A 25,260-nucleotide genomic window follows, 5' to 3' on the forward strand; every position below is an offset into this window, starting at 1 on the left:
ACTCCGACGGCCCGGCCGGACGCCAGCTCCGGCCAAAGCCAATGACCGCCGGCCTCTCGGCTGCGGGGGGCTCTTGCTCATCAGTCTCCCTAGCAGTTCGAGGCCCCACAGTCCCGGAGCCCCTGTGCTTCACAGATGACGAGACCCCGAGACCCCAGCTCCCAACTAGGGCAGCATCGGAGCTGGTCACGAAAGAGGAACGGGCTACTCAGGACCCGGCCCAACTCCCCCGTCTCACACGTCAGTGTGACTCTTCTCCCCGTCCACCGCCGGTGCCCCGCCCAACTCTTCGCGCACCCGGCGCCGAGAGAAGTTTGACTGCTCTAGTAACCAATCAGAAGAGAGGTCGAAGAGCTGAGCCAATCAGAGCAGGCGAAGGGGGCAGGACGCCGGCGTTCTCCCGCCCCCGCCAGGGTGAGCGGGGAATGTCTCCGGCCCTCCCCTGCGCTTCAGCCTCAGTGCGGAGCCCTCAGGGGTGAGAAGAAGAGCGGTAGCGGGCAGCTCAGGAGCGGCAGCGGCGGCTGCGGGAGCCGGAACCACACCCACGTCCCTCTCCTTGTCCTCTCTTGCCCTCTCGGCGTCCTGCGGGAGACCGCGTTCCCGGAGGAGAGCGGCCGCCCACGCCCCGAGCATCCTCCCCTGTCCTGCGGGCACTGACAGACTCGGCGGCATGATGCGGCTGCGAGGCTCGGCGATGCTGCGGGACCTGCTCCTGCGGCCGCCCGCCGCCGCCTGCGCCGCTCTGAGGCGGGCGCAGCCCCTCGGCACCTTGAGCCGGCGCCCCCGCGGCGGGGGACGCGCGGCTGCGAGCTCGGCGGCCGCCGCGCGGCTCTACCCGTGGTGGGGCGGGGGCGGCCGGCCGGCGGGACCCCTAACGCGGGGCCTCTCCAGCTCCCCCTCGGAGATCCTGCAGGAGCTGGGCAAGGGGGGCACGACGCCGCCGCCGCAGCAGCAGCCCGGGGCTACCCCGCCCGCGGCCCCGCCGGCGCCTGGCCCCAAGGACGGTCCCGGGGAGCCGGACGCGCTCGGCAACAGCGAGGGCAAGGAACTGGTGGCCTCAGGCGAAAAGTGAGTGTCTCGGCGAGACGAGGAGGCCTAGTCCCGCGTGGGGCCCCGGCTCGGGAGGGGCCTGCGGGGGGGTGGGAGGGGAGCGGAGGTTCGAGAAAGAGAAAGAAAGAGATGTCGGGCGGCCTGCGCCGTCTGCGCCATGTGATTAGGCCCGGCCCCGCCCGCGCCCCTCAGCTCGGCCCACACTTCCCTTCCCCGTTCCCGGCGCGGGCCGCCAGCGGGGAGCCGCGAGGGGCGGCCCGGGCCCCCGCCCCCGCCGCCGCCCTGGAGCTGCGGCTGCCCGGCCCGCGCCGCCTGCTCCGTGCCCGGTCCTGGCTGCAGCGCCTGGCGCCCGCCCAGCCCTTGGTGGTGATGCCACACGAACGTCTCCAGCGAGTGACATTTGGGAGTCGGGCGTTGAGCAAAGCCTCTGCCTCCCTGACTCGTCGCTTTTCCAGGCTCGAGTGTCCTCTCAGCCTGCCCTCCTTCGATCTCTGCCACCATCATTTTGGAAGCCTCTATAGCCGAGTATGCTTAGTATTTCTGGAGTGGCCCCTGCAGGCCTGAGTAGAGCCATCTGGGGCACCGGAAATAGTGTTTCTGAAACGAGGTGAGGAAGAAGAGAGTCATGTGGCCGAGAAGATGGGGCACGCAGTACAGACCACCTGTTTGCGCTGGGGACCAGCTTTGGCCTGTCTGATGTCTTCCATGAAATGGGCGCATTTTTGGGGTGGGGGGAGTCAAAATAGCCAAGATGAAATGTGATGGGTAAAACTAACTGAAAAATCCGAGGAAAGTAGCTTTTGTGATTTAAATTGTGGTAGGATGTTAACTCATCTATACTGCACAGCAATTTAATCTTAAAAGTGGTTTTTCTTACATAATTTCCCGGATATTTTGTTTTGTGTGGTATAAATGGACACAAACTTTGTTTTCCCAATGTGAGTAAAAGTATACCTGTCTGCCCTCTTTATACCCTTCTGTTTTTCTGACTTTGTACTGACGTTATGTGACTGTTTTGTCTCCCTTTTACTGATGTTACTACTATCTCCAGCTCCGGAGTACCTTAAGTCAGGCTGAAAGAGTGATTCTTAAACTTTCAGTCTCAGGCCTGCATAATATTTCCTGTAATTGAAGTTGGCACCTTCCTAAAACATTCCAATCTGAAGTTGTTTTCCCAGACTGAAAAACGTTATTTAAAAAAAATCATTTGGTGATGGGCAAAATTTGTAGTATTCTGTGATAATGGTTTTGTGCTGCGAAGTAGCCTTATGACCGTGGGCAGATCATTTAACGTCTTTGGTTAGATGATTCATATCCCTTCAAGTTCTAAAAAGCTGGACTTTTGTTAAATTTCTACCTCTCTAATGTTTTTTAGGGACTAGAATATGTGTGCTTAATCTTATCTGATACTCAGTTTTGCCTTGACATCTGGTTTACCAGGCATGTAACTAGTTTAAATACGCTCAGAGTGACAGAATTGCAAAATGCAATTATTAACATTTAAAAATCCTTAAAGGTCCTAGGATGGGAACTGCTTTTTTTCCATTGAAAATATGTCTTTCATTGTCTCTTCAGTGACGCTAGTGTCCCTCTTCCGCTTTGTCAGATAGGAAATTGAGCTCCTTTTGTGATTTACATGTTTCCCAGAAGCTTTTAGCTTCATTGCCTTCTAAATAAGAAATCATTTCGTAGCAATAATTTTGAAACACTATTTTGGCTAATACTTATTGACAGCCCTCTATAAAAAATGTCCCATCCTGTGCCTGCTAACCTCCAAAGAAAACCAGTCTAGGGAGGGAATCCTTCAAGAATATTTGCTCAGATACTCTGGAAGTTCAAATTGCCAATAAGATAACCTTGTTTACCATAGTTCAAAGGAGTTTATTTTTTTGCCACCAAAATTTGAAGTAATAACTAGATTGGTTCAGGAGCAATCCAAGTATCTGATAATCCTGAGAGTTTTCAGTCAGTGTTATCAGGAGTGAACCCCAACTATCTCCAATTTACATATAAAGTGAGGAACGCTGGCTTCAAGATTGAAACAAAATTTTAATCTGGTTAACGATTCTATTTCTTGAATGATTTGGTTTTCAAATGTAGCTTTCCTCCTTTGACCCCTTCCATTTTGCCTTTATGTGATAAACGTTTCTCTTATTCTGGGAGGTAAGCCTCTAGTTGATCCTGTTATCCTGTCTAATGCTCAGCTTCCAAAGCATAGGTCATCCCTCAGTCAGCATGCCACCTGGAATGCCAGCACTCAGGACTCTGGCAGGTCTCATAGAGGGTAATTAAAAGAAATAGCCCCATGAAAATTAAAGGAGCTAACATTTTGTAAAAGGCTTAAGGCAATATTTGGCTTTTGTTAAATACTACATAACTGTGTATTAAATAAGAGTAAAATTGCTTCATTTATTGTAAAACCTGACAAAGACATTAGCCTTTGAATTTTAGGGTCACACATGAGAAATTTCTTTTTGTTTTTCTGTTTCCAGAAAAAAATTTCTCTTGAGAAATTGTTGTATTTCTTATATGAAACTATAATCGTGTGCTGCGATCAGTGATGGACTGCAAATACGACAGTGGTCCCATAGGATTAGTACCATACAGCCTAGGTGTGTAGTAGGCTATACCATCTAGGTTTGTGTAGGTGACGTTCACACAGCGACAAAATAGACTGACGTCAAATTTCTCAGCACATATCCATGTCGTTAAGCGATGCATGACTGTATGTGGGTTGCACTGTTTACCTTTTTGCCCTGCTTGCCAGTAAGCTCAGAGTGAGTGTAATACTGAACCATAGCAATTTTATTAGTTCACATGGCTGGGATACTTTTCCCCCTTTCCTTGGTCTGACTTTATGTTTTATTAACCTTCCCATATTGTATTCTGGAAGGAGTTGGCATATAAGCAAGTTATCTACCTACTTTTTGTTCCATTTGTTCACCTCTTTGAACCATTGTCATCATAGGCTGTGCCGTCTCCTTCAACCAACTTCAATTCTGGTTTAGGTTCCTGGTTAGGTTAAGATTTTACTACTATCTTAAATATTTTATGGAAAAAATGTAATGTCTTTGCTCAGTTTTCCCTCCAGTGCTCTTATTTAATTTTGTTAACGTCATTCCATTATTTTGAAAACCACTTTGCTTGCCTCTCTTCTCTTTAAATGGTTCTCTTTGCTTTCCTGGGGGTTGTGGGGTTTGCTCACTGGGTAAACTCTGAGCCTGAGGTCTCTGCTTCTTTCCCACTTGTCTGCCTTCTCAACAGCATATGCCTTCTCTCAGCTTTGACTCTCATCTTTGTGTAGGTAATATTTCATCTCTTATCCAACCTCCGTTTCCACATTGGTCTCCACATATCTGATGACTTAAATTTGAAATCTGTACCTTCATATCCATTCTTTTGTCTCATTTCAATCTATTTTGTGTGCTGTTTTGAGATTAATCATAGAGTTTTAATTTCAAAATATCACTGTCCTTCCAGAAAACCAATACAGACTGGAATGAGCAATGTATCAAAGTCACAAACCATGCTATAGCACTCAAGGTTCTTGAGTAACCTTTATGCCAATGCTTGCCCATTGGCATAAAATGGGTGTTTTTATCACAGTCTTCTCTGTCAAGTGTAGCATGCTTCATTTCTGAAATGAAAAGCCCAGAAGTATATATCCTATCTTAGTGAAGGGTCCCTGGGAAGAGTCGGCAGGTGGGGAAGAGAGGGCATTTTTAAGTTATTTTTTGTTTGGGCATTTTATTGTTTAATTAGAAAGGAAAAGAGAGATAATAGAGAAGGACTAGGCTGGGAAAATATCAACACATGTATACTCTTTAGAAAATAGGTAATTCATACAGGGTACGATATTGAAAGTATTCCATTAAAACAACAATGAGATCATTTTTACTCTATCAGATTGGCAGATGTTAAGTCAAATCAAGTGATGCAAAGGGTGTGGAAAATAGGAACTCTTACATTGCTGGTAGAAGTATAAAATTAGTTCATCTATTCTGGAGGGCATTTTCGTAGTATGTTAAAAGCTGCATAGTTATGATGCAATAATTGTACATTTACTCATCTACACAAAGTCAGGGCATTCTTAAAATACATTTTTAGTTAAATAAGCATATTTAAAAATATATTAAAAGTGAAAGTGAAGCAAAAATGACTTCACTTAGCTTCACATAGTATGCGTTTGTTTGTGTGGTTCATATTTATTCTTAGATGGAAAGTGAGGGGCAAAGAATTAATTGCATGCTGTGAGAATTGAATTTCAAAGTAAGATTAAATAGCTCTGCTTTTCAGCTGGGTCTATAGAAGAGTACTGATAATAGATTTGAGACAGTATTTGGCAGATAAAGAGTGTATTTTGGAATTGAAAAACAGAACCTTATTGAGATAGGTGACAAATTATATTATGATCCCTTAATAATAATTTGCTTTTAATTTGTAAAAGTGAACAGTTTTACAATTCACTTGAACTAAAATGAAGATTAAAAGTATATTTAATTTTCGAGGAGGGGCTTCTCAGTGAACCTCTCAATCATTTTATTTGTGATTTCCTCAATATTAAAAATTTTTTCAGGGCCGGCTCCATGGCCGAGTAGTTAAGTTCGCGCGCTCCGCTGTGGTGGCCCAGGGTTCAGATCCTGGGCGCGGACATGGCACCGCTCGTCAGGCCACGTTGAGGCAGTGTCCCACATCCCACAACTAGAAGGACCTGCAACTAAGATATAAAGCAGAGAAAAAAAAAAGAAGAAGATTGGCAACAGTTGTTAGCTCAGGTGCCAATCTTTAAAAAAAAATTTTCTAGGTTACAGTTATCAGTGAGTTTTAGTTTTGTTTTAATGGCAAGTCATAACATACATCATAACAGTTTTTGCTGCCTTATGTTTACATTAAACCACACTCGTCTGTTTAGCCATTGATGCATCTGTACATGATCTGTAATTAACGCACTGCATGCTACTAATTAATTTTTAGATGAAATTCATGGAAAGAACATGAATAAGATCCTCAAGCTTAGTCTCCTTGAATTTTAGCTGCTTGTTTTCAGGCTTTACTGTTCTACAAAGAAGACTGCCTACCTCAAAATCAGCTAACTCAGGAAGTGACTACCAAAGAGAATTCAGTCTTTTTTGTGAGACAGTATGTAGGGAAAAGTAATGGTGGTGGGGGGGTTGCACGATTCTAGTCTGAAAAAGATAAATGTCACCTTGAAGAGAAATTTGTTGAAGATATTTGTGAGTTTCTTCAAGTTTAAAACATTGTTTGACATCAGTAAAAAAGCTCTTCTCCTTCCTTGTGATACGGAGGTGAAGAAAAATTATGGCGGTAGAAACTGAAAAGCTAATTGTAGGATTTGCATTCTTTAGGGAGCTCAATCTTTAACTCCTGTGTGAACCAAGGAGTTGCCTGTCTGTGCCTTTTCACCTTTTGAGTCATTTGCTAGTAAGAGGAGTGCTTAAAGCAGAGTGAACAGACATATTATAAAAATGTCTCCTCATTATTGATATCTCTAAGTGAGATAAATAGCTTTCAGGTAGAGACACTTACTATGATTTTATCCTGGATCTGCTCAGGTATAAAATTGCTTTGGTTATGAAACAGGGTGCATATGACTGATTACTGCACTCGCTGATTTTTGTGACCACCTACAATGCAGTAGAAGCAAAATGTTAACGTGTCTTGGCTTCCTTTAAGAAGTATTCTCTTGGTGGTGTGTAACGTTATTGCTTACTGGTTTCTAAAGAAATGTTTATAGTGAGAACACTAATTTTAAAACATAGAATTAGTGATACTGCATAATGAACAAAAATTGATAGCTTTCAGGATTTAGAAATATGTTTTTGGGGCCGGCCCCGTGGCCGAGTGATTAAAGTTCACACTCTGCTTTGGCAGCCCCCAGGGTGTTGTGGCTTCCACTCCTGGGTGTGGATATGGCACCGCTCGTCAAGCCATACTCACGTGGTATCCCACATAGCACATCCAGAAGGACCTATAAGTAGAATATACAGCTATGTGCTGGGGGGCTTTGGGGAGAAGAAGAAGAAGAAGAAAAAAAAAAAGATTGGCAACAGATACTAGCTCAGGTGCCCATCTTTAAAAAAAATTACTATTAAAAAATTTTTTTGCCTACTAATTTCTGGTGCAGCCTCTAAAGAAGATTTTAAAATTATCATTTGATGCAGATATTTTGAGTGACACAGGCGCTTCCTTAGATTCTTGGTGGAAGTTATTGAAAGAGTACAGACTTTCTGAAGAACAGTTTTTAAACTATATGAAGAACTTTAAACATATTCATACTCTTTTAGAGACCTAGGCTAACAAAATAAACTGAGGTGTAGAAAGAAGATGTAGAAAGATTTATTCACTAATATTTTTGGCACAGTATTATGCATATTAGAGAAAAGTGGGGAACAACTTGTGTTCACCATTATTGAAATGGTTAAGTAAATTATGCTACATCCAGTTAAGAGTCTTATTCAGTCATTTAAGAAGTATACAGATACTTTTTAGGGATATAAGAAAATAACATGTTAAGCCAAAAGTTGGAATACAAAATTTTCTGTGTGATAAGATCTCAAGTGTTCTTAAGCTTTTAAAAAATGCTTAGGAAAAGTAATAAAGAGAAATAAGGTGAAATGATATTAGCAGTTGTAAGAAGATATTGTTTTTCCTGCCTCCTTATAGTTAGTTTTAATATTTCTCATGATTTCTGTAATCAGAGGAACCACACCTGTTAAATCTTAAACTTGTAAATCTCTACTCTGCTGTCCTAGTGTGCTATCCTAATACCCTGTTTCTGGTACGTATGGCAGTAAGCACCATTACATTGGAAAAAGTTGTGAAAAAAGATTATGAATAGATATGTACAGCTCCTGTTTATCAGCATTATCCAGTTGTATTCATTATTATCCTCAAACATAAAAGTTTTTAATTTGTAAACTATTCCTAGTGTAAGTCTCCTTAGAAAATGTTGCATATTTTTCTGCCATATTATAATGAATGCAGCTTAACATTTCTTGTTCAACTTATTTTTACTATAAGGGAACATTACTATACTGTGTGCTAAAATACACTGATGCTCTAAGGCAAGTGTTGGCAAACTTTTTCCCTGAAGAGCCAAATAGTACATATTTTTGGCTTTGTAGGCTATCTGGTCTCTGTTAACAAACTATTCAAATCAGCTGTTGTAGCAAAGCAGCCATAGTGCATAAATGAATAGGCATGGTCGTATTGCAATAAAACTTTATTTACAAAAACAGATGTCCTCTGCTGTATTTGCTGTTCGTGGCCCCTACACTAAGCTGTATTTGGTTGTGTAAGATGTTCCCTAAATACCCTGATTGGTTCTGCTTTGAATATGTTTGTTCTTTTGTGAATTTTTCTATCTTGCATCAGTTGCTACATCTTGTTTCTGTCCTTCATGTCTGCACTTTAGCTATTGTCTCTCTCTCTCACTTTCTGTACCCAGTTTCCCTTAGCTTTTGAAAAAGATTGTGGTAAAATACACATACATAAAATTTACTGTTTAAAACATTTTTAAGTGTACAGTTCAGTGGCATTAAGTATTCCTCTTACTTTTTTAAAGAACCCAGATAATTAAGCTTTATGTGTAAAATGCGTGTACATGGGTCCTTTATGTATACAGAGTTCCTGAGTGAGTGAAGTTTATGGTCTTTAATATAGGAATTTAGGAAGACGTCTATTTTTAGCAACTCAAAAAGTGAGAATTAGAGTTGGAAGTGGCTTTAAAGATATCTAATTCCACCTCTTTTTACATGTTTTATAAACTTCCCACAGATATTAAATGACCTAACCAGGTTCATACAATATTAGGACTTATTGTTTTTTAATCTAATATTAGCAGATTAATAAAATACTTAATTGAATTGATTACTTTTTTTAGGTTTGGGATTGGAAGAGACCTTAAAAACCCATCTACCCAGCTGATTTTTTTTTTTTCCTCTTCTGTTGTATTCCCTACAGGTTGTTGTTCATCTCTGCTTGACTACTTCCTTGACAAGAGAGTCGCTGCCTTAGAAGGCAGCCAGTTCCATTTTCAGAGCTATTTTGTTTTTCCTTATGTGTAGCTGAAGTTTGCTTTTCATTAACTTCTACCTATATATTTTAGTTATTTCAAAGAAGTCATCTCTAGTGGGGTAGATTGTAGTGATAGAATTCACATAATATCTGTACATTGACAACTAGAATAATTTATTAAAGGATACTTGACTGAGGGTATACATTGTTGGAAGGACTAACAGACTTCCCCGTTAGGAACTTGATCTGCCCAGCTCCTTGTCTTCCAGTGGGAGAAAGGCAGACTCCCCCTTTTGGTTAGACTTCTAAAGCTGTACACATGGACAAGTTGCCCTCAGCTGATACAGATAGCCTGGCCACTTCCTCACATAAAGCTGGCTTTTGTGCTTCTTACTTTGGCTTGCTCTTGAATAAATTTCAGTACAGCCCAATCAAAACAGCAGCCCTAATTTGATATAATCTCATCCTCGCTTTGTAGAGGATGCAGTTTTAACAAGGCAGAACAACAATTTACTCATCTAACATAAGTAATTCACCTGTTAGCCTTTTGGCTAGAAAGTCTTCCGTATGTAAGGAGTCTCATCTTTCATTCTTCTGAATGAACTCCAGGTATTCCTCCTAAAATGGAGTGTTAGCAACTGAGCACAGTTGGTGTGGCATAGCAGGAAGAATCTGAGACTAGGAATTAAGGACCAGCTTTCTAGGACTAATTCTAGTCTAGCCACTTAAGAGTTGTGTGACATTGGACATGTTGCTTGACTTTGAGACTCTGTCCTTATCTGTAAATTGGGGACAGTTGGCCCACCTTGCTTTACCACATAGAGTTTTAAGATAAAACAACAGAAAGTCCTTTTTTTACAAAAAGCCACAAAAGACGTAAGATTTTGTTTTTAAATTCCACCAGTAGCCTTGGGGCAAAATGACTTGGAGGATGAGCAGATTTTTTCACTTTGTTAGGCTTATAATGGTATATGGCCACCCTCAATTCAACTTTCAGCCTCACAGATTTAAGCTACTAATTTGCTTGTGTTGATGGACACTTACTGTCAGACCCCTCTGAATTCAAAATGATAAACTGATTTAAAAACAACTCCAAATATTTTTTAAAGATCATTGTTTTAAAATGAAGACATAAATAAAAACACCAAAGTATTCTTTTGTGTTCTATTAGTGGAGCTCGTTTATTTTTTTAACCTAGTTGAAAAAACAGTTTTTTACTATCTGGTAGATTTAGCATACTAAAACTATGTGTTTGGGTTATGTGAGATTTGACACCCTCCCCCCGCCCCCCAAAAAAATTTAGAAAGGCATTTACCCCAACCTTGAAGCCTTATAGCTTGGAGGGGTCAGGTAATATGAAACATTATTTAACGAAATAAAGCAGTGTAGTTGGTTTCAATTTTTTCCCTCTTCTCCTTTTGCTGTTTTTAGTAAAGACTTGCTTTTCATTTTCATCCTTTCGTTTGATAGTAGAGGTTTTTCTTTTATAAAATTTTGGAACTGATGAGGATGTATTTTCAGTATTGCTCCTAATTATAAATTATAAATTTTCTTGATTTCTCCCACCCACCAAGGCAAAATTGAATGTTATTTTATACTTCCTAATACCTTTCTTAGACTTCTGTCATAGTACTTTGGCCACATTACTGTAGTCTTGCCTCTCCTAGGTGGCAACCTTACTTTGTTCATCTTTATATCCCCGATGGTTGGCACATTATACGCTGTATAAGAAAATTACAAAACTTAGTGATGCACTCAGTGTGTGCTAAAAAGAGGATAGAGAACCCCATTGGGGAAAACCCTCTGACACAATTGGAATGATCATTGATACCTTTAAGGTTTAGGAAGAGTAATGTTGTAGACAGAAGGCATATATAGGTAAAAAGTAAAGGTGAGATAGCAGGGCTTATTTATAGGTCGGTGAGTCTAGTCAATTACATTGGTGAATTATAAGTGATAAGTTAGGAATAGATTGTACAAAGTCAAGTTATAGAGAACTGAATACCAGACTGAGGAATTTTAATTGTCTTTTGGTATTGGGAAACTGGTTGATCAGTAAAATAAACAAAGACAGTGCCTCTTTTCATGTTGTAGAAGTTGGCCCTGAATTTAAACTCCATATGTAAATTTTGGGGAATGGTCTCCTCATTTATTGGTTGATTTATATAGATCTCTCTCAACCCTGAAAGTTAGGTGTTTTAACAGCTCATGGGTAGAAACAGGCACCTTAATTCATATATTCTGTGCTCTAGCTGTTTGCTGTTCTTTGTAAACACCCAGTGAATGCTTACCTTCATGGCTTTGGATCGTTCTGGTTCCTTTGCTGGAAATCGCTTTCTGTTGCCATGTTTCCAGCTCCTACCCATCTTTCAAGTCCAGCTCAAATTCCATCTCTTCTAGAAAAGCTTAACTTTAGTCCACAGTGAAGTAATTTTTCAGTGATAGGATCCCATAGTTCCTTTCTTGTAATTCCTTGTAATGTACGTCTCCTCTTTCCCTTTTAGACTGTAAGCAATGGCTAACATAATGCTGTACATATTTTAGATGCCAGTTAAATACATGGGATTTTTTTTCTGTTTTTTTTAAAGAAGTCATTTTTATTTTTAGGCAGGTATTTTATGAAGGTAAAGTAGGGAAAGGAATGGGAAAAGAAGGAACAAAATGATGGTGAAAGGATCTTAAAGGCAGAAATTAGAAAGGAAATGAGGTAGAATAAAAGGGAAGGAATAGGGGCTGGCCCCGTGGCCGAGTGGTTGAGTTCGCGCGCTCCGCTGCAGGCGGCCCAGTGTTTCGTTGGTTCGAGTCCTGGGCGCGGACATGGCACTGCTCATCAGACCACGCTGGGGCAGCGTCCCACATGCCACAACTAGAAGAACCCACAACGAAGAATACACAAGTATGTACCGGGGGGCTTTGGGGAGAAAAAGGAAAAAAATAAAATCTTTAAAAAAAAAAGGGAAGGAATAATAAGGTATGAAACAAGGATTTTTCTGTGAATTTCCTAATCTTCCCCTTACGTCCTATTTTAGTTGCTGAGTGTCATAACCATTTTATGTTTTTCCCTAGGGAATGTGGAGGGTTTACTTGGGTTTATCAATAATTGTTGATGTTACAATTTGAAAGCCTGCTATAATAATATTTTTTTGTCATTAAAACTTAAGTTCTTTTCAAGGATTTCCTAGTTACTGTATAGCTACTGAAAACTGCAGTTATTTCAGCTTTTGAATTTTAATGGTAAAGCACATTATTGTGAAACGTTGCCACAAAGCCATATTAAATTTGTGGAGAGAAGAGGGAGTAATGTCAAGAAATATCTCTGGAGTACTACCTATTTGAAAATTTGGGGAGAATCTTTATATTTGTGGGCTCACCAGACTGTTGAAGTGAACTCATTCTCAAATCAGAGTCTGAACTTTTAAATGCTAAGATAGGTAGTACTTTCTTTGTATCAGTTTTGACCGTTTATTGTGTGGGCCTATTTTATAGGGATGACTTAAATCTCTCCTGTGGATAAAAATCAGTTTCTTGTCCAAAAGCAAGTAAATATTTACATTTTTTGCTTGCTGTGGCAATAACATGGTTATTTTAATTTTTTGCACTATGTACCATAAGAAGTGTATATTTTATGTTATTTACATAGCTTTTAGGCAAAGCAAATACCATTTACTAGTGTGATAAATAGAAAGCTTATTCTGCAGTTTTTGAAAATGATAAACTACCACTATCTAAAGTTTATTTGACAAACCATTTTCTGTAAATAATTGGTCTGTTATTTTCCACTGATTTTTTTGACAGCTGGCTCAATTTTTCTTTAAATATTAAGTCATCATTGTTGTTGAACACTGTTCAATGATTTTAGATCAGCGTAAGACCTAGAAAAATTGTACCTTATAAAAGTCATAACTAGCTAGTAAGTTTGAGAGCCAGTGTATTGTAGTGGTAAATAGTTTGGACTCTGGAGCCAGAGAAATGGGGGTTCTAAATACATATTTGCCCCTGTGCAGTCTTGGAAAGTTTCTTGACCCCTTTGAGCCTCTGTTTCCTCATCTGTGAAATGGGGATAGGGTCATTCATTTTTTTCAAGAAATAATAAATTTATTGAGTTTCTACTGTGCACCAGGAACCATACTATATTTTGGATAATAATAGTACCTCCTATCATAAGATCATTGGAGGGATTAAATTTGAATGCATGTAAAACACTTAGCAGAGTATTTAGGACATAAATGATCAATAAATTTTAGCTCTTATTGTTAAAATATCCCAAATACCTTTTTAAAAGTTCTGTAAGAGCCTAAATTATGATAATCCTATGTGTTAGTTTTTTAAAAACATTGGCATGAAAGTCATATATTTCAAGGTTGACCCTGAAAACTAAGTTGGTGTAATAGCTTTGAGAACAAGTATAAATGATATTAATACTAACAGTAATGTTTCTTTAGGAGAAATTTTATATATGTGTTTATAAATGTACATACTATGAACCAACTCTATATTTTGTTGTCTTCTTAAGGTAGAAATATATGGACTACTAACAGTAGGAAAGTAATTATATTAGGAAATAATTGAATACAAGTGGTCTTACTCAAGTATGGAATTATTATGTAATCTTTGGGTAGTCCAGGAAACATTTAGACACCTAGAAAAGTTTTTTTTTCTTTTAGATTGGCACCTGAGCTAACAACTTGCCAATCTTTTTTTTTTTTTCTTTGCTTTTTCTCCCCAAATCCCCGTAGTAGATAGTTGTATACTTTTAGTTGTGGGTCCTTCTAGTTGTGGCATGTGGGATGCCGCCTCAACATGGCCTGATGAGCGGTGCCATGTCTGTGCCCAGGATCCAAACTGGCAAAACCCTGGGCTGCCGAAGTAGAGTGCCCGAACTTAACCACTCGGCCACAGGGCTGGCCCCAGGAAAAGTTCTTTTTAACAGTATAAAAACACGATTTTAAACAGACCTACACTATGTGACAGTTTATTTTATGGAAGTAATATATACAATTTTCCAATGAAAATTGCCATTATACCTATAAATAGTCTGGAATTGACTGTATTAAGTTCTGAATTTAAGAAAACAAGTATTCCCTCCTTCTTTTTGCTCTCTTTCTAGTTTTCTCTCTTGGTTTATTGAAACACAGGTAATGTTCTTTCCAGAATATTTTATGCATACACACATATATGTTTCCCTCTCCCATTTTAATAAATAGTGATGGATGAGGAGGCGATTGGTTACCTTAGTTCTGTAATCTTGAGAACATCACTACAATACTTAATGATAGTCATTGATGTTCAAAGTAACAAAATGTGTGTTTTAGTTTCAGAGCCGTAAAAAAGACATTTAGCAGGTTTATTATAGTTTGTTTACTTGCAAGCTTTTCAGTGGCTAGGAAAAAATTTCTTGTTTAAATGTTTGGTTAATTATAGCATCTTATACTAGTTTATTTGTTAATGAAGATTTTAATGTATTTTTTACAGTGAAATTTTTATTCTAACAGTTTTTGTGGTTTGTGGCATCTGATCTATATATGTAAGCCTAGATCACTTTAGAAATAGTAACCACAACTACCATCAATTGAGAACTACTCTCTGCCAGGCAGTGTTAAAGATATTGAATGTATTGAGTCAGTTGATCCTCACAACCCTGTGAGGTAGGCGCTATTATCTAACTTTCTTAGATGAGGAAACTGAATCACAGAAAGGTTAATTAATTTCCCAAGATGACTCAGTAAATATTATAGCCAGGATTCAAGAACTTGTGTGCTAGTCTTTACTGTCTAGTACTTAATTGCTGTCTCCCCCAGATTTTACAATCATGTTAACTATGTGAATAATATATAAATAAAGTCATATTAATAAAACAACAACAAAACAAAGTGTTGGCTCTTACTTGAACATTTGCTGAGGTCTGTAAATAGTATTGAGTGATTGTATTAAGCTGTACAGAAAGTTATCATCATAACAGATGGCTGGGCATTAGTACCACAAGAAATGGTAATGAAGATTTCAAAACCTGAGATTAAACAATATCTGTATTCATTAATGAATCATCTTTTACGTTTTGTTTGAGTGTGGTTTCAGTAATACTGAATTGATTTTGGTAAATCAGCATTTATTGTGACAGTAGTCTTGAGTAGATCAACTCAGCTGTAGTCTGGATCAGTGATTATATACTAATAGATGTAGCTAAAATCCTCTTCACACAAGGATTAATTTATCTTCTTTTTCCTCCTTTAGTAAAATAAAACAGGGTCTGTTACCTAGCTTGGAAGATTTGCTGTTCTATACAATTGCAGAAGGACAAGAGAAAATACCTGTTCATAAATTTATTACAGTAAGTTTTTACATCTTTCTGTTTTAAGTTTTTAAAAATCAGTAATACTGGATCAGTAATATAATAATATTGAAATGTAGTTTTAAAGGTCATTTGACATGTAGATTCTGACTGACACTGTTTCTCTTATTATGTTTTCAAATTTTCATCATGCTCATTTCAAGGTAATCAGTGAAAGAAAATGAAAGAAACAATGAGAAACTTGTCCAGAAAGTGGGTAATAGTAAAGCTAAAATGCAATATACATATTCAGTTCTTGGGTAGAAGTTTTTATATACAGAAATAAAAACTTGTAGTTGGAATAAGCATATATATATTATTTGCACTATGTATTTACAAACTCTTATTTTTTTAAAAACAGGCACTCAAATCTACAGGATTGCGAACGTCTGATCCCAGGTTGAAAGAGTGTATGGATATGTTAAGATTAACTCTTCAAACAACATCAGATGGTGTCATGCTAGACAAAGATCTTTTTAAAAAGTAAAAATTTCTGCCAAACCTTTAATGGTGATTTGCTATGTTATATGGTGATTTTTCATTTTAAACAAAATTGCGTCTTTGAAGACCAGTGCTTCCTGTGTAACTGAAAAAGGGTTGGGAGGGGGGATTTATAAACATCAATTGTTTGAAGAACTGATGCGCATTAAGCTTCTGGAATACACTGGGGCTGAGAGTATACTTTGTTTGAAACTGCTCTAAGGAAATGTAGCTATCGCCGTTTCCAAGTCACGGTACCTGCAGATTGCATTCAGTCTGAATAGAGCACACACTTTGTCCTGTCGTGGCTTAAACTGATCTCCAGTTCCTCTGCATGTCTTGCAGGCTTTCTCAGCTTGGTCTCTGTTCTTTCCTACAAGGTGATTTAGATGATGTCATACAATGAGAAGGCTTCAGACAGTCTGTATTCCTTAGGTTTATGTATCTACGTTGTCTGCTTCTCTCCTCTCTTCTTTCAGATTTCTTTCTAGTTTTCTCTCTTGGTTTATTGAAACACAGGTAATGTTTTCATTTCTTTTCATTTCTTTTTAATAAGTAGGCATTTGACTATTTTCATTTCCCTCAAAATATTTGAAAACCAAAGACAACTTGGAGATTAAGGCCTTGATACGGTCAAATGAGAATATTTTGACTTTCCTATATTTGCCTAACTGTTTATTATTTATCTTCATTAATATGTTCCTAGTAGTCTGATTACTTAATAATTTAATGGATAGCATGTTTGTAATGGATCCCAAAGAAGTAAATGGTATTTTAAACTACTAATAGTTAAGTGAAAATAGTATAGCACTGTAAACACTACTGTAAGACCTTGGCTTTTTCCAGACCGTAGACTTAAGTTGAGATAGATCTAAAGAGTTCCACCATTTACCTTGAAAGTTTATTTGTACATATGTATGTATTTTTATTTTTCTTTTGGGGGCTAGATGATTTGTTCTAGTTAGCTCCTGGGAATATCCTGGAGTTTTAAGTCATCTGAAGGTATAAGTATTGATCTGAGGTCCTCCAAAGTTTCCTGCGTGCATGGTGCACTGTTGACAATTTGGATTCTTATCTTTTCCCCGCAAGGTTCTTGATTCTGTTAACTCAGCTGACTTTAGAAAGTGTAGATTTTAGGTCCATGCTGGTATTGGTGTTAGGAGTTTTGAGTCTTCAGAAGCTATTTCTTTGTGGAGGGAAGGGAATCATTTCTAGTTAGCAGTGCCTTTGCAGTAGGGTTATTTTATTTTTAGTGTTCATGAACTATCTGTGCAAAGCACTCTTTCTTGATTTATGGTGCCTTCTGGGGAGTTATTTTGGCGTATCCAAGAGTGAAGTCAAAGAGATGGTAGGTGGATTTGTTGATAATAGGTATGAGGAATTACTTTGGAATTTTAAGTGAAAGCAGTATTTTATACCTTTTTAGTACTGTTTAAAATTTTTTTGTGCTTTGTAAACATGTTGCTGTGTTTAAATTTGAAATTAAAAGTAATTTAAATCCTGATTATGAATTTTAATCATAAAATTTTCTACCCATAATTATATAAAAATAACAATTACCATTATTTTAAACGCTAATTCAGTTTTTTAAAGAATTCATGATTGTAACACAGGCAGTTCTCAAGTTGACAAACGCTTAGAGGTCTATATGAACAGGCAGTGGAAAAGTCTAAGTCTATAGGCATAGTGATTTCTCTTTTTATGCCTAGAATGAGGTGATTCAAAACATCTATTAACCTTTCAGGTCACCTGGAAAGGTGATTGCTCCAGAGAATTTCTTTCTCTGTTTTCAAAATAAGAGGTTTTCTAGTTAGTGTTGACAGAAATGAACTATCTCACCTCCATGCAGGTGGGAGGAAGATGTTATAATGGAATTCATTTTCGCAGAGAAGTATTTATAAAGGTGGATAGGTTTGGTTGAAATCGGTGTGTTGATATTTTACCTAAAATATATTGTTAATATATTTAGCCTTTCAGGATAATCGGAGAAACAACTGTTATGTATGACATTTTTTTTTAAATAGGAAAATGAGTCTAAGCATACATTTTGGAGCATATTATCTGCTTGTAAATTGGAGACTGCCTGTACCCATCTAGATATCAGTTGTTTTTAATGCTAATAATTAATACTAATAGATAGTAGAAAATTTGTGTTAAAAACGAATGTCTTATTTATTCATGCATTTTTAACCATACAAGTATTAAAACTATTTTTATGTGTGATCATAAGTTTTTGTTTTTTTCTGTTTTGGGGGAAAATAAATGGTAGTCATTGCATTTGTATGTTTGATTTTCTTAAAAAATTCATATCCATTATGTTATTTTACTAATGAAAAATCATATTTGAGATATTTTGTAAAACATTGATGTTCATTACAGTTGTTAATCATAAACACTTAAGAAGGAAAGAAAAATGATGATTATTCCCAATTTACAGATGAGAAAACTGAACAAAGCATGAGAAAGATGTGACTTGCTTAAGTGTGTAGGCAGTTCCTTCTCAGAGTTGTTTATAAGACTTCTAATTTTCTAGTTAGATTCCTGACATCTTTAATATAATAACTCTCAAGAAAAGCATTACTGTTCAGAATCTTGTCAGTGTGCAGTTAGACACTTCTGAGCGGCAAGATTGACTTTATTGGCCAGTAATTCACCTGTGAGGGTTGTTACTACAGCTCTACCAGCACTTTGTGATACAGCAAAAAAAAACTACCCGTTTCACTGAGTGTACAATTTTGGTAATTGTAAAGCCTCCTTCTAAAAGTGCTGATTAATTTTAAAGAGTTAAAAAGTAGTAGGTTGATCATTTAAATTTGTTTGACAGTCCTCATATTTTCTCATGTATAACTTGTTGAAAACTGAGGATGTAAATTTGATTTGATACAGATATACTGAGTTAAGATCAGGAATTGTTAACTTTTTTCTGCTGAGAAATATGTTCTTTGGTGTTTCTTACAACTTTTTTATGTGCAAGTTGAATTGCTATTTGAGACATTAAATCTTAAATCAATGGCAAAACAATATTTTTTAGATTAACATTGAAACTATCAGAAGACAATTTATCAAAGTTTATTGAAGTAAATATTTTTTATCTCTGGGATGGCAATTATTTCTATATCTATAGGTTAATAATGGAAATTAGGACTACAGTTTTTTCACGTTGTAAGTGGTGCACATCTTTATCGCTGAAAACAACCTATTTTATTTTAAATCCTTTAATTTTATGTTGACCAAGTGCATATATATCCTGGAGTTTCTTATAGTTAAAATGTGATATCTGGCTTTTAATTTTAATTTGGTGTTTCACTGAGAACAACTTGAGATATAAAAATTTCTCTTTTACTGTGGACTGAAAAAGAAATACTGTATCTACTCCATTTATTAGTACAGATTATTTACTTTGCAAGTTACTCATAGAGTTTTCTTATCTGTAAAGTGGAAAATCTTCCTTCTCAAAATGCTGATGTTTTGAGGGTTAAACAGGATGAGTAGTACTTGAAACTTAGAACATTTTTTTCCTCTTCCCCAAAGAAGCTGGTAATATAGCATCAAATCACTTACCTGTGAGGAATCTACATAAAAAACTTTCCATAGTTAATGAATACTTCAACTGTACACATCTGGCTTTTTGCCTGTTAAGGGCTTAGTCTTAAGTTTGTATTATGGCTTGATGCTCATGTCTAGCAAGTCTTCATTTATCACCTAAGTATTCTATTACTAAATTACTGAGACGCTAAGAATATGAGCTTAGAGTATATGGTTGGCTGGAACCTATTTACAAAACTCTTCTTTAAGATTATATTAATATATTGATTTTCTGGCTTAAAACTTCTTTAGAGCAAAGCAGAATATTGGTTTAAATCTTCAGATTTCATGCCCTTGCATCCGCTATGGCTTACCATATCTTTTAAATAGTTTTTAACAAGCAAAGATTTTTATTCTACAATGTATTATGTATCTTACAATGAATAGAATAATGTAATTTAACATTTTTGGTGCTTCAAATAATATAAAATAATTATAATGCTTTATATATAATTTTCTTTAAAATTGTATATTATTTTTACAAGCGTTTTAATAAGTATTTCATCTGAGACAAATTAATCTGATTAAGTAAAGTTAATTTTATCTCTTTTAACTTAGAAATGCAAATTTTTCAAAATGTAATTTTGGAAAAATTCAGGAAAAATATATTAAAATACAAAACATTTAGTTTTTCTTTGAAATACTGGTAGTAGTTATATAGGAACTAAGGGATGTATGTCTGAGGTTACTTAATCGAAAAATAAACATGATCTTAACTATCACATATTAAAGTCTGATTTTTGTTAATCAAATGTCATGATGAATGCTTATCAACTCTGGTTGGCTAAGAATCTTGTTTTTAGATAGTCTTGATGCTTAACTTGGTGGAACGCTCTGCTCTTTTAATCTTCGACAACTTTTAGGCAATCTAATTTATTTCTTTAACTTGTTCAACAACTTATAAGCAGTTGCAGGAAAGGCTGCTTGAAGGAAAGAAAATAATATGGAAAGTATAATTTATAGAATTTAGATTATTGTATAAAATGATGAATTTCTCATTGTTTTAAATATTCTCATACTTAATATTGTTATTACCAAGTACTAATATTTGAAAGATACCTAGTCTATTAATTTTTTCCTCACATTTCACAGATGTGTTCAAAGCAACATTGTTTTGTTGACACAAGCGTTTAGAAGAAAGTTTGTCATTCCTGACTTTATGTCTTTTACCTCACACATTGATGAGTTATATGAAAGTGCTAAAAAGCAGTCTGGAGGAAAGGTAATGTTTTTGATGTGAATATTTTTCTAAAGCAATTACTTAATAAATTCAGCTCAACTAGAGCTATAAAGAATAAAATTGTATAGTGTTCTTGTGTTTGGCTAATTAAGAAATTTAAATGAGGTGACTGGGTTAAGTGGTTTTAAAATATTTTAAATATTTAACTTTGTTATTTTGGCTAAAAATAAATCTATGTTTAAGAATTCTTTTTGATTTTCAAGTGATTGAGATGGCTTTTAAATCTTTAATAAAAAAGTAACTTTATTAGGAATTTCTGCAGGAATACTCGAACATTAAATAAAATGTTTCCAGTTTTAAAAATCCTCTAAATATATTAAGGGCTGTTTTATTTTTTTCTTTGGATTGGAAGTTTTTAGATAGTAAAACCCTACCAGCATCACCCTGATTAAGGAAGTTCTCTATTTCTTTCCCCTAAAAAAAAATCAAGTCCTAGTTCCTGTTTTAGACTGCTTTTCTAAGAAGAGAGAATGGATTGGAAAACAGGGGTGATGGAGACTGAGAGAAATCACTTAGATCTGTCACCTGTAATCTTGGTCTGTTGTGCCCTTAGTTTTTATGAATATTCTTATAAAAGATAGACTACAAAGCCACTGGGCACTATAAAATAACTATCCATTGGTGGAAGCTAAATTGAGATAAATTTTTTGGTAGAAGAAAATATTATTTGCCTATGTTATATCTGTTCATTTCTTTCCAATATTTTGGATAGGTTGCAGATTATATTCCTCAACTTGCCAAATTCAGTCCTGATTTGTGGGGTGTATCCGTTTGTACAGTAGATGGACAGAGGTAAGTTTATTTCAAATCCATGAAAACCAACTCTAAGCCTTAAATTGTGTGTAACAGTGAGCAGGAGGGCCAGAGGAGCATCTTCTGTAATGGAAATTAGCTCTAATATGACATAAATTCAAGAAGGTGAATAAGTTTATATTTGAATTTAAAAACCTCAACTGAAACAATAACCTTACACTAAATTTTATGATGCATTTCATCTATCTTATTCACAGTTGTACTCTTCTTATTTGAGTGTTTATTCAAGTACCTGCAATTAGGAATTTGTTTAGGAAAAACAGACTTATCAAAACATGAAATTATTCACTAATGAGCTGACCACTAATAAAATTAATTCCCATTTCTCAGCTTAACTTTGATTACCCAGCCTGTCATTATCTTGTTCCTCATGCTCCTGATATGATTAGCATGATAATTAAGAGGACAGTCATGCGCTGCATAGCAATGTTTTGGCCAGCAACGGACTGCATGTACAATGGTTGTCCCATAAGATCAGTACCATATAGCCTAGGTGTGCAGCAGGCTACACCATCTAGGTTTATGTAAGTATACTCTATGATGTTCCCACAATGATGAAATTGCCTAACAACACATTTCTTAGAACATATCCCCATCATTAAGCAACACACGACTGTACAGTAGTCCCCCCATATCCGTGATTTCAGTTACCTGCAGTCAACCCTGCTCAGAAAATGTTAGTGGAAAATTCCAGAAATAAACAGTTCATAAGTTTTAAATTGTCCGTCATTTGAGTAGCATGATGAAATCTCTTGCCATTCCACTCCATCCTATCTGGAGGTGAATCATCCTTATATACACTACCTACCATCTAGTCACTTAGTAGCCATTGTGCTTAGATTCTCTGTCTTGGTATCTCAGTGTTTGTGTTCAAGTAACCCTTATTTTACTTAATAATGGCTACAAAGCACAAGAGTAGTGATGCTGGCAGTTTGGCAATATGCCAAAGAGAAGCCGTAAAGTGCTTCCTTTAAGTGAAAAGGTGAAAGTTCTCCACTTAATAAGGAAAGAAGAAAAATTGTATGCTGAAGTTGCTGAGATCTACAGTAAGAATGAATTTTCTATCCATGAAATTGTGAAGGAGGAAAAAGAAATTCCTGCTAGTTATGTTGTCCCACCTCAAACTGCAAAAGTTACGACCACAGTGTGTGATAAGTGCTTAATAAAGATGGAAAAAGCATTACATTTGTACAATAAACTATTTTGAGAGAGAGAGACCACATTCACATAACTTGTATTACAGTTTACTGTTATAATTCTTCTGTTTTACTTTTAGTTATGGTTGTTCATCTCTTACTGTACCTAATTTATAAATTAAACTTTATCATAGTTATGTATGTATAGGAAAAAACATGGTATATATAGGGTTCGGTACTATCCGTGGTTCAAGGCATCCTCTAGGGGTCCTGCAACATATCCTTTTCAGGTAAGAGGGGACTTCTTTATAGTCTGTTACCCATCAGTCATTTGCAAAATGAAAAGTCTTTTGCAAAACATGCTGGATTTCAAGAAATCCATGAAAGTGATCTTTGGGAAATGCTTACACTGCAGGCACAGCCACTGACACAGGAGGATCTAGGAGAGCTATAAAAGGGATAATGATGTGAGAGCACTTCCAAGAGGATGGTTTGATTTTCAAAATCAGTGAATTAAGAGAAGCCCTTGGAAAAATGGAAAAAGTTCTGAAATATTTTTTCAAGACTGACTCTTTTTATTGTGCTGTGAGACATAAAGATTTATTATCATGTTGTAATTTGGTTTTGTCAGTCTGGTAAATTATGCCAAAAAAGAAAAGAAAAATCAATATTTTTTACTCATTCGAAGACTTAGCTCAGAGGTATGATCTTTCTGGTTTTTTGTTTTTCACTAAGTTCATTATTTATCTTTTTTTTGAGGGGGATTAGCCCTGAGCTAACATCTGCTGCCAGTCCTCCTCTTTTTGCTGAGGAAGACTGGCCCTGAGCTAACATCCATGCCCATCTTCCTATATTTTATATGTGGGACGCCTGCCACAGGATGGCTTGACAAGTGGTATGTAGGTCTGCACCCCGGATCCAAACCGGTGAACCCTGGGCCACTGAAACAGAATGTGCAAACTTAACCACTATGCCACTTGGCCAGCCCCTATTTTTTTTTTAATTAAAATATAACTTACATAAATACGGTATACAGCTCCTAATTGTATACAGTTTGTTTGAAGTTGTATCAGAGATGTGATTCTATCCTAAATTTTGTAAAAACTACAAGTCATTTAGCCATATAATTTTAGGTTTTAACTTTCAAGATAATGTCCCAATTAGAGTTTCTCCTCTTTTTTGATCTCTTAAGTGCCTTCATTTTAAACGATCTTCTTATTTTTCTACTAATTATCCTCCTCGAGTATTTACGGTAAAAACCATATGGTTTAACCCATTCATTCTTAAGGTAAGGAATCTGAGGCCCAGAGTTCATACAATACTGGCAGAGGTGAAATGAGCCCTAGGTCTCTTAACGTCTAGTCCGTCGTTCTCTCCCTTATGACAGGCTCTTATCCTCATCTGGGCCTGTAAAATGTACTAAACACTCACTGTGTATTGAATTAAATGCTGAGTACTATGAAAGGACACAAATACTTGAGAAGACATGGCTTTATTCTTATGGAGCAAATTCCAATAAGGAGTGATATTCCTGTTTTTATATGTGGAGGAAGTGGTTTATCATGTATTAGAAATTTTTATATGTGGAGGAAATTATTGTCATGTAATGCTTGCACATGGTTTTTTTCTTAAACATTCTCAGTGTATAGAGATGATTCTTTTAGTTTTCTTATATAGAGAATTTTAAAAGTTGACTCTGGACTAGAACATATGTACTTTTAAATCCAAAAGCAGTAAGACAGGCTTTGTATGGTTTTCGAATGCGTATTAAGTTGAAGTTACAAGTTGAATTAGAAATTATTCATAAATTTCTTAGGAAAAGGATTATATACTTTTGCTATATATACGTATTTATATTCCATAATATACTTAGAGGCGAGGTGGCCCTCTGACATTTCTGCCCTCTGATGTCTCCGTTAACCCATTTGTCCAGGGTAGTTATTAGTAGTACCCAGTTTGACTGTGAATGAGTTCAGTCTGAATGAATGAATGCATGCCTGTAATGTGTTGGGGCATTGTTCAGGGCACCTGGCATACTTCAGCAAATAAAACAAAGATCTCTGCCGTCGTAAGGCTTATATTATACTGAGAGGTCAGTCAGAACTTGTTCGTTTTCAAACCTATTCTCCATGTGCATCCCAGTTTGGTAACATATAAAGCTTTCTTTTTGTTCTGTTTATCTACATGGTGATAATGACTACCATTAGTGCCAGCTCTATCAGATTTATAAAACTGGATGCTATTTCTTTTAATGGAGTTAGAATTGTGAGTAGCTATCGATCACAAGGTGAGGCATTTATAGACAGGGTCTCAGAGAACGGTATTGAATCTAAACTGAGCTCTGTTTAAAAACTAATCAGTTTAGCCATGATTAAAGCTATGAGTAAAAAAACGGTGACTAATTTCTGAAAGAGCTAGTTCATTTAATGTGATTGAATACAGGTAGGAGTAAGGAGGGCCATACTCTCTTGCCCTCAGAAGAAAGTTTTCACTTAATTATTTATCATCTAATTTTGAACCATTCTGTTACCTGAGTACTTTAAACTTTTGCCCTTTTTTTGCAATATCCTTCTTAAAATAAACATACTTAT

The 25,260-nt window shown here is 36.8% G+C and overlaps 1 protein-coding gene across 2 annotated transcripts in view; it reads left to right on the plus strand.

Moving 5' to 3' along the window:
* Positions 1–438: 438 nt before the first annotated feature.
* The window catches only part of LOC124237971 (glutaminase kidney isoform, mitochondrial), a 79,962-nt gene continuing 55,140 nt past the window's right edge, over positions 439–25,260 (plus strand). For both annotated transcript variants that reach the window (XM_046658163.1, XM_046658164.1), the window contains exons 1-5: positions 439–1,068; positions 15,319–15,415; positions 15,777–15,898; positions 20,573–20,702; positions 21,433–21,512. In XM_046658163.1, coding sequence (XP_046514119.1) covers positions 671–1,068; positions 15,319–15,415; positions 15,777–15,898; positions 20,573–20,702; positions 21,433–21,512 — 827 coding nt within the window. In that variant the 5' untranslated portion in view covers positions 439–670. The remainder of the gene's footprint in view (positions 1,069–15,318; positions 15,416–15,776; positions 15,899–20,572; positions 20,703–21,432; positions 21,513–25,260) is intronic.

Source organism: Equus quagga, chromosome 4 (genome assembly GCF_021613505.1).
Source record: "Equus quagga isolate Etosha38 chromosome 4, UCLA_HA_Equagga_1.0, whole genome shotgun sequence".
Taxonomy (NCBI): domain Eukaryota; kingdom Metazoa; phylum Chordata; class Mammalia; order Perissodactyla; family Equidae; genus Equus; species Equus quagga.